Genomic DNA, 12,500 nt, shown 5'->3' on the forward strand with positions numbered 1-12,500 from the left:
TTCCTAGTGCTATAGGTAGGGGACTTCGCACAGTTTCCTCAACAACCAAGCATATTTAGCATCAAAAACAAAATCAACCCAAACAAAAGCAACCTTTCTGGGCAAGAAACATCACTTGGGTTACATGTAATTTCATACATTAGGCATATTAAATCTGTATATTTTAGTATATAAATATGTATATATAAATATGAGTTATGTAAGGGATAACGGCCGCCGAGGTGTCCTGTTATACGGAATTAATGGACGAGGGCAAGAGGCAAAGAACTCCCCGACATGCAGTGGTTGCCACTATGCAATAGTCATGTCTTTATAACACGCAAAGGAAACAAGCAGTTCCTTTTAAAAAAGAATCCGACTTGTTCAGTTTGTTGTACAACTTTCTTTGGCCCTAACAGCGATACATGGACAGTTACCTTGTTTACAGTTTATTCCACTGTTGTGAAGCCCTTTTCCAGGCTCAGCCGTCGTCCTACTTTGATTGTTATAGTTACCATTCATAAGCATTGATATGGAACGGTGATTAAACTTTTTTTTACCAGATCTACTTCATAGGTGTCACGTTATCAGAATTAATAGCCACTCCACCAGCCAATCAGAAAAGAGTATTTATTCTCTCCGGGTGATAATAAAGCTAACTATACCTGCCGATGCTTTGTGCATGGGTAATGACAGGCCAAATATAAATGTGGACAGAATGATTAGAGTCCAGTCAGGCACTCACATTCAGAGGTATGCAACACCAACAGACTCCACATTCACATGATCATATTCATTCTTCAGGAGATGCATCTATATATTCTATAAGTGATAAAAGCTGGAACTTATATCAGCAAATTAACACAGTGTAAGTGTGGCGACAGTGGGATAAGTGGGATAATGGACTCCACGGCGTTCACTTCCAGCTCACAATGTTTTGTGTCATGGCCACATTACCACCTCGAATGTGCATTAACTTCTGATCCCCGACCGCCTTGTCGTCCATTATCCCTTACCTGATCACCACTCATGGTGTGAGATGATATGAAGGAGATGTATGTGTAAGTAGGATGATTTTGTCTCATCACAGACCCCCAGCGGAGACTACTGGGGAGAGTGGGCACCTTTTGGGGCATGCAGCCGCACCTGCGGAGGTGGCGTCATGGTGAGGACGAGGAAGTGCAATACTCAGAGGTAAATGTGTCCTTTGCCTCATGTAGGCTCACACAACAACATCAACAACAACAACAACAACTTGCATTTCTATAGCACTTTATCAAGGCACCCAAAGTACACAGTGAAGGGGGAACTCACACATAATAATACTGTTGCCATGAAAATAGCATGATATAGGCCTAATTCCATGAGTCAATTTGCTACCTGGTCGCAGATCATTACTTTCCATCTTTTGAGCATAACAAGTCACAGATTAATCATAAATAGCCAGCTACATGTGATCGGTATGAGACAGTCAGTGTATTCCAAAATGTACAGGCTAAATTTATTGAAATTGTGGGACTTTGAAGGCATTGAAGATACTGTATTTTATCCTTCACAACCTTGCAGTCTTTTTTTAGTTGGTCTATACTTTGTATGTATCCAGATCTGTTATCCTGTTCAGTGTCAAAGTGCATATGTGTGTGAGAATGTGAAAAATACTCATCTGCACTCTCAGGGAAAAACTGGAGCAATAAATCTGGGAGCTGGGATCTAGCCTGCATGTTGTCTCTTGTCCCTTTCCATTTGAACTGTGCAGGAGATGAGTAACCCATAGAATTAGAAACGGAGAAGCCCATTTTTGGACAGAGTCTTTGGGTCCATGGTTGTCCACCACAGGACATCACATTCCCTTGTGCAGAGATGTGGGTAATATGGGAATATTTGTGCAAGCAAGAATGTGGACTCTCACAACAGACCCAAACAATGTCCTCATAATAGATAGTAAGGAGGGGAGACTCCAATATTTATCAGCATTCTTATCTCTTATCTCTTGTCACTACACAGCAGTGTGTAGCTTTTTTGTATTGGACTTCTTGAATTTCCCCTGGGGATCAATAAAGTATCTATCTATCTATCTTGTGTGTCCAAACAATGAATGTGGCAGAGAGAGTGCTCAATATTGGAGATTGTGGAGACTGTGCAATATTCCTAGCAATAGTTTCTCTTGTGTGTGATACTTTAATGACTGGCATGAATGAGGCAAGTGCAGGCCTTTTGTTTTATCCTCAACAATGATTCTGAAGAACCAGAGGGATTTATTGTAATTCATCACCTTACAGTAACAGAAGACTCAAACACATCTAACCTCCCAACTCTCAGCATCTTGATCATTTAACTCATTCATTTATGTCAGTGAGATACACTCAGAAGAAGTTTGCCAGAGGCCATTAGAATGTAATATAGGTCTATCATGGACAGAGATGCACCCCATAGGCTAGACATGTCTGAGCAGCAAGCAGGGGCAGAGAAGCCTTAGAAGTGATGTCATATGTAGAGAGAGAACCATGCCCTGTGTATGGGTCTCAGTGAGGTGGAGCCCACAAGTACATGGTATTACCTGAGTACCCTGAGTCATCCATCAAACACCTCTCCAATTGACTATGATGTTTAATGTGAAGGTACAGGAATAGGGCAGATTGTGTGTGTGTGTGTGTGTGTCACTGTCTGGTTTTATGATGAGTCAAGAGTCACACCTTGCTTAAGATGCCCGGAAATTCTGTCTCTCCATTGACTGGGATTGTATGTGGGCGAGGTTATGGGGCTCTCCAGAGTTGTGATACACTCTTGTTTATACTGATCTTGCTGGGGGGACATAAAGATCTTGTCAGTTTGCCCAGAACATCTGAGAACATCTGTGAGTGTGTGTGTGTGTGGGTGTGGTAGATGTGTCTGATTTGGTACAGGCTAATTTGGTAGTGTTGTTCATTTCGTAGGAGTTTTTAATTGCAGACATTAGATGCCATAATAAATGGTGATCTCACTCAGTGTGTTCTCTCTGCTGTTCCTTACCACAGGACTGATGGCGGAAGCAACTGTGTTGGCCCAGCAAAGTCCTACCGCATGTGCAACGTGAAGGTAGTCTACTCCTCCCTTGTAACCTTCTCCACAGCAAACACTCCAAGCATGCCTCTGCCTGCAGCTCAGCTAGGCTTTCACCAGTAACACTTTAATGATTTCTTGTGTGATTCAACGCTTTGAGAAGGTGAATAGGAGGATCTGCTGGGATGTGTCTGTGTCATTTCCCAACGTTTGTGGGGTTTTTTGGGATCAGGATTGCCCTGAGGGCGCCAGAGATTTCCGAGAGGAGCAGTGTTCCCAGTTTGATGGCGCAGAATTCCAGGGAAAACATTACAAGTGGATGGCATACTATGGAGGTAAGACAGGAGTGGGCATATTAGCACTTCCCAACTTTCTTGGGAAATTATAGGAAATGGGCGGTGCTAGCGTAGTGGTTAAGGAGCTGGGCTAGCATGCAGTAGTCTGAAAAGTCGTGGGTTCAATACCCGGCTTCCACCGTCGTGCCATTGAGCAAGGCACTTAACCCAAAGTTGCTTCTGGGACAATGGCTGTGTAATATAATTGGAATGTCAAAAATGTTGGTCGCTTTGGATAAAAGTTTAAGCTAAATGACTAATAAATGAGCTTATTTGCCATCTATCCTAGCATTAGATAACTTACCATTCTTTTCCTATGTGTGCAGTAACTCAGTCTGAGACTGTTAGCCTGGCTTTGGATAATTAACTGGAAGTGGGCTATTCCAGTTAGCCTATAGCTAGCCTATAGCTGAAAGGGCATGTTCTTTTAACAAAGTTTTATACACTTGCTATTCAATGAGATAATATATTGTATTGTTGTTTTTTGAAGATATTGTATCAGTGAGATACAATTTTAATGAAGTTGTGACTGTTGTTGACCCTTGTTGAAGCTGAGAATCCGTGTGAGCTGAACTGTATTCCGAGAGGAGAGAACTTCTTTTACCGCCACCGGGCTGCAGTAGTGGACGGCACTCAGTGCCACCCTGGCAGGAAGGACATCTGTGTGGAGGGGGTCTGTAAGGTAGGCACAGGACCAAACAGAGTCTTTAGTGTCCACAGGGGAAATATGTTTTCATGTCTGTACAAAAGCCTCACAAGCATGCATACATACACTTAACACAAACACATCAACACATTCATCCCAAGCAACCTGTGAACACAATTACCATAATCCCTTATTTATTCAAGGTCTAACGACACCTAGGCTACAGATGGCACAATCTGGATACTGCATTACAAACATCTGCCGAGCAGAACACTGTTTGCACAGACATGCAGCACTGTTTTATGAAGCCGTTTATGAGTTTTATGAGTACAACTTTAGAACGCTTGCTACAGTTTTGATTTACTACAACATTGAGTGCCAACGGGGCAACATAGCTGAACAATCGTAACAGAAAATGCTTTTCCCTTTGAGCCAGACCAGTAACTAAAGAGGGATGTTTAGTGGACTGTTCCATTCCTTTCATCTCTCACAAAACCAAATCCCCATCTTTTTCTCCCTGCATCACAGCGTCTGGGCTGTGACAACCGCCTGGAGTCCACTCAACAGGAGGACCCATGCCTGCAGTGCGGAGGGAACGGACAGTCCTGCTACCTGGTCAAGAACACTTTCTCCCAGAGGGACCTGCCCACAGGTGAGCTGAGGCCTGGAGATCTTTGTTGTGGTTTCATGTGTGGGTGGTTGGATGGGGCCTAAAAGAAGAGCTTGGAGCTATGGGTGTCTTTCTTGTCTCTCCCCAACAGCCTACAATAGGATGTTCACCATCCCCGCTGGAGCCACCACCATTCGCATTCGAGAGACTGTGGCCTCACGTAACTACTTGGGTGAGTCTGACCAGGTTCAAGAGCAAAGATCAGACCTGCAGTTAGTCACACCAAACTTAAGGAACCAAGAGCCCTTTTTAAACCTGACACTGCTCTTCCTCTGCAGCTATCAAGAACCTCCGTGGCGAGTACTACCTGAATGGACACTGGGTTATCGAGTTCTCCCGTGCCACCCCCATCGCTGGCACCATGCTGTACTATCAGAGGGGAGCCGAGGGTGACGTGGTCCCTGAGACCATTATTGGCCGTGGACCCACCACTGAGCCACTTGTTGTGGAGGTTTGAGCTTCATTAAATAAAGTTCAAATTAAAGTTGATTGGTACTTAGCTTAAATGATTAAGATGTTGTTGGTACCAATCTCCAAACGCACAGATAAAAGGAAGCTTGTTGAAAGCTGCACCTGAACAACAAATATATGTCCTTTTGATGTTCTTGATTTTCAAAATGTCAATACTAAAGGGCAGTTGTACTGCATTTTATTTACTTTAGGCAGCATGTAGATGAGGCTATTTTAAGAACCAGGTAAAGGGGGCGCTGTGGTGCAACTGGCTACAGCATCTGTATCACACTTCGGTCCAAGTGCTCTTGGGGACTTGGGTTCGAGTCCGACCCGGTAATTACCCGATCCCTCCCCAAGGCAAAAAGCCCAAGCGTATACTAAAAAGAGGACCACTCTCTAAGCGCAAATGTAAAAGGAAAGATTCTAGAGCACAGCAGCTCAACCTGGGTACAGTTTGATAGTATGCAGTGTGAGTGCGGACCAAGAATGGAAGAGAACCATACTCTGGTACGGTACAAGTGAACTGCCCTTAATCTCATTATTATGCATTATTAATGTTATTACTGTTATTAATCTCTCTTGTCATCAGCTTATCAGCCAGGAGCCAAACCAAGGAGTAGAGTACGAGTACTACCTGCCCCATGGCCGCTCCAGGGAGGGATATTATTGGAGCCATGGATCATGGTCTCCCTGCAGCAGAGACTGTGGATCAGGTTTGGAGAAAGCCATTACCATTCATCCACACAAATCATGTGCATGAGGTTGTGTGGTGTTTGATAAAAGGATGAAACTATTGTTTATGCAGCACTGCTTCTCTGTTGATCATTTGTTTTCTATAGGGGGTATGACAATGCAACGCTTGACAGTAACGTTTTTAAATGCTGCTCTGACCTCTCCCCTCCTCTAGGATACCAGACTCGTCATGTCTTCTGTGCCATTGACACAGAGGTGTTCTCAGACCACTTGTGTGCTGCTCTCCCTCGTCCCACCAGCAACCGCACCTGTAACACACAGCAATGTCCACAAGTCCGCAGGTCAGATACAAAGCAAGCACGTTAAGCTATACTGACACACTGCACCAGAGGCAAAGCTAGTCTTACATCTATCTATCTTACAATTAGTTGTCAACTAATAATTAGATTGTTACGAAATCAAAGAGTATGGGAAACTGAATAGACTTTTATATACTAAATAACAGTTAAGTAACAGTAAGGTTTACAGGATGTTGTCTTAAGTTTTATGAGGTTGTATGTGTGTGAACATGTTTGAGGCATAACACACATTCACACACATGCACACACATTCACACATGCAGACATACAAATACACTTACACACACACACACACACACACACACACGCTCATTCACACATGCATACATACAAATACACATACACACACACACACATACACACACGTTATGACCATGCAGTTAATCTAATGGAGAAGAAGATAAGGAAAATAGCTTAAGTGGTCTAACTTTTCTTACTGTGCTGTCCATATTTTGAAAGGATGACGTATCTGTACAAGCCACAAATGTGGAGGCCGATGGACAGGCCACAAGTATATGTTTATGTGTTCAGGTAACACAGTCTGGAGAGGGCGAAACCGCAACAGACTGCAATCTCAAACACAGATGTATACTGTACGTAATCATTGGACTCCTCAAGCTGATTCAGGCTGAAACTTATAAATGGTTTCCATTGGCTTTAATCCGATAACTGGTGTCTAGCCAATTAGTCATGCCACACAAACCTCTAAGAGACAGGTGGTGTGCTTTCCCTAGCAATGGCCCGCAATGCTAAGCAAGGGCACATCAACAGACCCTCCTTGAATGAATCATTCTTAACGGTAAAGGGAGATATTTAACTCTTTACTGAAATATGTGTGTTTGGGTTTGTTCTCTTTTATATGTCTAGTGTGTAATGGCTTTTTCCCTCCAAAAAGCGAAATGACAACTGTCCAGCTCACAGACAAGTCTTTCCTCCATTCCACTTTTGAGTTATTATTGCGTGTACAATTACCCCACAAAGCACTGGCTAAACAAGCTGTTAGCAAAGTAGTCTAACATACACGGACACATTCTTTACTTCATTGCAATTTGACGAGCAGATGTCAGGTTGTGATGTTAAAACAGCACTAACAGCTCCCTACCGTCTAGGCCCTGCACCCGTTGCAGCCCTTAATATACGGCAGGGCTTTTACGGTCTGACAGGGCATGAAAGAGAAATTATCTCTTTAATCCGATAAAACACAACTTAAGAAAATACTGGCATCTCTGTTCATAAATTCTCCTCCCCCTTCAGGCAGTGGAATGTTTCTACTCCCCTATAAACATGTATATCATCTTTAAACTTTCTCTCTAATATACCTCAGAATCTCGAAGTGGATAAGGGCAAGGCCTCCTGTAGTTGACCCTTCATGACATAATATACCGGTGTCTTGACCCGGGGGTTCAGTCCATGACTCACGGCCATTTCCTTCTCCTTTGATCTTTGAGCTGGGCCGCTGTCTGGTTTCTGTAGCCGTACGCGTTTGGTGTAGACATAGTCCCCTGTCCTGTGTCCCCTGGTGTCTGGAGTAAATCTAGGATTAGCATGCACAGGTTGCCTTGGCTATGTTTAGTGTGTCTGGTGTCTGGGTCTGCATAGAGCCTATTTGTATAAGGTTCAGGCAAACCGTCTGGCTGTAAAAAGCTTGGGCTCCTCTGTCTGTCTCTCCAGGGTGTTTTGGCCTTTGATGGTGTTGCTCAGAAACCCCAAACAACAACCATGAAGTCTTTACCCAGCATCCACTATCAGAAACTATGTGCACTAGTCATTGCATACAGTTGCTAACATTATGCCCATACCTTCTGTATATTTTTGCTCATCTTTGAATGAGCACACACACACCCACACACCCACACACACACACACACACCCACACACCCACACCCACATACACACACACCCACATACACACATACACACTTCCAAATCAACACTGTCCTGCCAAGATGCCCAGTGTACCTTTCAGTGACTGGCGTCAAATATTGAAGCAACACTGACAAAGGTTCTTGTGTTGTGTTCTGTGCAGTAAGCCCTGCTTGTAGTGCTGCAGTGTTAGGGGTCGGGGTGTGCAGTAGTTGGGGTAGCTCTGGTTTTTAGTCTGGGTGTGTGCAGCTGCCTCTCTGGGATTCTCCATCCTCCCTCAGCTGCTCACGTAACAAACCTCCATCTCTTCCTCCATCTCTTCCCTCCCTCGATCCCCCAAACGTAGCTGGAAGCTGGGTGAGTGGAACCAGTGCTCGGTGACGTGCGGTGGGGGCTCTCAGGTGCGCTCGGTGGAGTGTATTTCCCATGATGCCTCTGGCCCCCGCGTGGTGGAGGACGCCCAGTGCGAGTCATACGCCCAGCGTCCGGTCAGCCAGCAGATCTGTAATGCTCAGCAGTGTGCGGACTACACCTCCTCTGCCTGGAGCCAGGTACGCACGCACTCCTCACCTGCAGAGCCAGGTACGCACGCACTCCTCACCTGCAGAACAAAGCCCAGACTCATCCACATAGTCTGAAGAATTCACCTCATTTACGGAAAGCAAACCTGCTCTTTAACTTACTCTAACCTTGTCACCACCATTACTCTTTAATTCATGCATTCAGATGACCTCCGACCCTTTTCAACTCATTTGTAAGTGCTTTAGAATATGAACTAAAAGGTAAATGCACACCTTACACTGTCTGAACGTGAAGCTGAACGGAAGTCCACTGATGCTGCGTTTGCCGTTAATAATTAATTCCATGTAGCAGTGACCAAATAAATACAATGAGAACAATAGTCCAACCAACCATCTATCTATCTATATCTATCTATCTAACCAACCAGCAGTCAGATCACCATTACAGATCTTCCCGTGCAACCAGTCAGTGTGTAGCTATTCTGTTTCCAGTGATTAGATATACGTGATAGAACGATAGTGAATGTAGCTGTTGTAGACTGTTGTGTCAGTGTGTGGGATGTTATCTGATGTCAGTGTGTGGTCATGTTGTTTATGTGTGTCAGCTGTCTTGTGGGTGATGTCACACTGATGTCAGTGTGTGGTCATGTTGTTTATGTTTGTGTTTGTGTTTGTGTGTGTGTGTGTGTGTGTTTGTATCTGTGTGTGTGTGTGTGTGTGTGTGTGTGTGTGTGTGTGTGTGTGTGTGTATGTGTGCATGTGTGTGTGTGTGTGTGTGTGTGTGCAGTGCTCGGTGACATGTGGACTCGGAGAGCAGACACGTGATGTGGTGTGTGTGGGCAGCGGTGGGGTCCAGCTCGGAGACCATGCCTGCAGGGCCCTCCTTAGACCCCCCCACGTCCAGTCCTGTCAGATGCCAGCCTGCCCACGGCACATCCGCTGGCACGTTGGAGACTGGGGCCTGGTGAGTGAGACACACACACACACACACTCGCACACACACACACACACACTCGCACACACTCAGACTCTCTCTTTCTATCTCTCTCTCACACACACACACACACTCACACACAACGCTGGCACATTGGAGACTGGGGCCTGGTGAGTCACAAACACACACATGCAGACACACACACTCACACACTTACACACAGACAAATGCATACACAGAGGCATACCTGCAAAGAGGCATACCTGACAAATGATCCATAGCAGATTGAACATACTGGACACGGATGCCTCTTCTTACCTATTGAGAGATGGAAATATGAGTAGCGTACACATGCTTATGTAAGGGATAATGTATAGAACGCCGGTCATTACTGGGAAAATAAGTCCCGACAGGGCGAACCGGGCCCCGACGGAGGGGTCTTGTTCCGCCCTGAAGGGACTTATTTTCCCAGTAATGACCAGCGTTCTATACATTATCCCGCTTATTACATGGCTACTTGCCAAAACGAAATAATAAACTCCCCACGATATGACTTTAGCCTACATAGCCTAGCCTATTTGTTACCGTTCATCGTGGCATTTGCTGAGAAACAAATAGTTCGCATCAACACACGCTGAACTTGAATCAAACATTCTTTAGAACACAGCTGATCAACCGTCTGCTTTCACTTTTGAATGAAGTTCCAGTCCTTGCTTAGTATTATGGAAGACGTATCAGAAGCACAAAACCTGTTGCCATTGACAGCGGTAATTATATGTTTGCAGCGGTAATTACATGAATATATTTTACCGTAGAACTTTGGGAAATCCCATTCAAGCCAATGGAGCATGTAATAAACAACTTTAACATTCCTTGCTTGATAGATTATGCCGCCACTTTGAACCTTGCTTGTTTGGCATGACAGAAATGTTAGCGTTCTAGTTGGATCATACCCAGAAATCAGTAATCTGACTCTCTCTCTCTCTCTCTCTCTCTCTCTCTATCTCTCTCTCTATGTGTTTGTGCAGTGCTCTAAGAGTTGTGGCTCGGGGCTACGTGAGAGGCAGGTGATCTGCTCTGACAGTCAGAGGAACTTGTACGGGGTGGAGAACTGCAGCGCCCATCCCAAACCCCCCACCGTAGACAACTGCAACAGGCAGCCCTGCTACAGCCCTCAGGGTAGGAGCCGCCCTGCCACGCCCGCACTCACCCACACACTCAGTCACTCAGTTACACTCACATAGCTCTCTCTCTCTCTCTTTCTCTCTTTTTCACTCTCTCTCATTCTCTCTTTCTCTTTTTCTCTCTATCACTATCTATTTCTACCTTTCATTCTCTCTTTGTCATTCTCTCTCTCTTTCATTCTCTCTCTCATTCTCTCTCTAAATCATTCTATCTATTTCTCTCTTTCATTCTCTTTCTCTCTTAAAGTTTTACACTATATACATTTCTGTTGATCAAGCTCAGCTGGCTACTATATCTCACATGAACCTAGACACTTAATCACTCAGTTAGACTCAGATCTCTCTCTCTCTCTCTCCTTCTTATAGTTATACTCTATATAAATGTTTGTATAATCAATCCCAGCTGATTAGACTACTCTTATCTAACATGACCCCTCCCTCTCCCAGAGGTACCCAGCATGCAGGATCCCAGAGGCCATGACAACACAATCCACGGATTCCAGCCCTTCGTTCCAGAGGATCCTACTCCAGGTTCTTTCCTTCTTTCTTTTTCTTTCTTTCTTTCTTTCTTTCTTTCTTTCTCCTTTTCTATCATACCTCCATTCCTTTCTATATCTTTGTTGGTATAAGGCGTGTCATTAAGTCATGTCCTCGTCTGCTATCTGTTTTGTTCTGCCTCCTCCTGGCTGTTCTGTATCCTTATTTCCCATCAACCTCCCTCCCTCTCTCCCTCCCTCCATCCCTCCATCCCATCATCCCATCCCTCCCTCCCAGCACCTCTCTGTCCCTGCACTAATTATCAAGGCCTGAGTGACATGTTTTGTGGGGATTGGGGATTGTCCGTCTGATTAAAATATTTGCAAGGCATTGGAGTGTGTGTGAGAGGGGGCTGGCCTTGACTGCGACTGGACTACTCCTGCCAGTTTATGCAGAACTATAGTCTGCTTGTGAATGTGCGTGTGAGTGTGTGTGTGTGCATGTGCGCGTGAGTGTGTGTGTGTGCATGTGCGCATGTGTGTGTGTGTGTGTGTGTGTGTGCGTGCATGCATATGTGTGTGAGCATGTGTGAGTGTGTGTGTGTGAGTGTGTGTGTGTGTGTGTGTGTTGTCTGACACGTGCCCCAGCACATATTCTTGCACCATACAAGGTGTGTTATGATTTGGGTTCAGGTGCCTCTCAGCTGGGTTCTGGTCTAATTGTAGGTTTTTCTGGAACAGGGACATTCTGTCTCCTCAGTATTTTCAGTATGTGTCACGCTCTGCTGTGCTGTCCACTGCGTCCCCCTTATCCCTCTCTCTCTCTCTCTCTCTCTCTCTCTCTCTCTCTCTCTCTCTCTCTCTCTCTCTCTCTCTCAGTGATCAGGCCTGATGCTGTCGATCCCACAAACACAGTCGTTGACCCCCATAGCTCAGCCGTCGCTCGGCACTGCAGCCAGACTCGGTACGGCTGCTGCCCAGATGGACGCACCTCCGCCCGGGGCCCCAGAGGACAGGGCTGTCACCGGGACCAGTCCTGCTCGGTCAGCAGGTACAGGAAGTGCCTCGCCATATACCCATTATGCCATATGCTGTATATTACATACGGTACATACTGTATGTAATGTAATGTGCAATTATTATGTGATGTTTGTGCTTATACATTTTATTCTCACAATTCTGGCATGTTCTGGAACACTTTGCAAGGTATTACCTTGTTTATAACACGTCCTGCCATCCTGAGTTCTGTAGGATGCTTGCGAACCTTGATTTGTAACTGGGGTTTGTTGTCCCCATTTTGATATGTATTTAAGGCAGAGGCCTAAAGGTGAAGTACACCCCAAAACTT

The 12,500-nt window shown here is 45.1% G+C and overlaps 1 protein-coding gene across 2 annotated transcripts in view; it reads left to right on the plus strand.

The window, feature by feature from the left end:
- paplna (papilin a, proteoglycan-like sulfated glycoprotein) overlaps positions 1-12,500 on the plus strand; it is a 26,307-nt gene that overhangs the window by 6,382 nt on the left and 7,425 nt on the right. For both annotated transcript variants that reach the window (XM_042071277.1, XM_042071278.1), the window contains exons 3-16: positions 1,070-1,173; positions 2,994-3,054; positions 3,251-3,353; positions 3,905-4,035; positions 4,528-4,651; positions 4,761-4,841; positions 4,948-5,120; positions 5,712-5,835; positions 6,030-6,156; positions 8,384-8,588; positions 9,346-9,522; positions 10,521-10,671; positions 11,124-11,207; positions 12,032-12,203. In XM_042071277.1, coding sequence (XP_041927211.1) covers positions 1,070-1,173; positions 2,994-3,054; positions 3,251-3,353; positions 3,905-4,035; positions 4,528-4,651; positions 4,761-4,841; positions 4,948-5,120; positions 5,712-5,835; positions 6,030-6,156; positions 8,384-8,588; positions 9,346-9,522; positions 10,521-10,671; positions 11,124-11,207; positions 12,032-12,203 — 1,817 coding nt within the window. The remainder of the gene's footprint in view (positions 1-1,069; positions 1,174-2,993; positions 3,055-3,250; positions 3,354-3,904; positions 4,036-4,527; positions 4,652-4,760; positions 4,842-4,947; positions 5,121-5,711; positions 5,836-6,029; positions 6,157-8,383; positions 8,589-9,345; positions 9,523-10,520; positions 10,672-11,123; positions 11,208-12,031; positions 12,204-12,500) is intronic.

This window comes from Alosa sapidissima, chromosome 19, assembly GCF_018492685.1.
Source record: "Alosa sapidissima isolate fAloSap1 chromosome 19, fAloSap1.pri, whole genome shotgun sequence".
Taxonomy (NCBI): Eukaryota; Metazoa; Chordata; class Actinopteri; order Clupeiformes; family Clupeidae; genus Alosa; species Alosa sapidissima.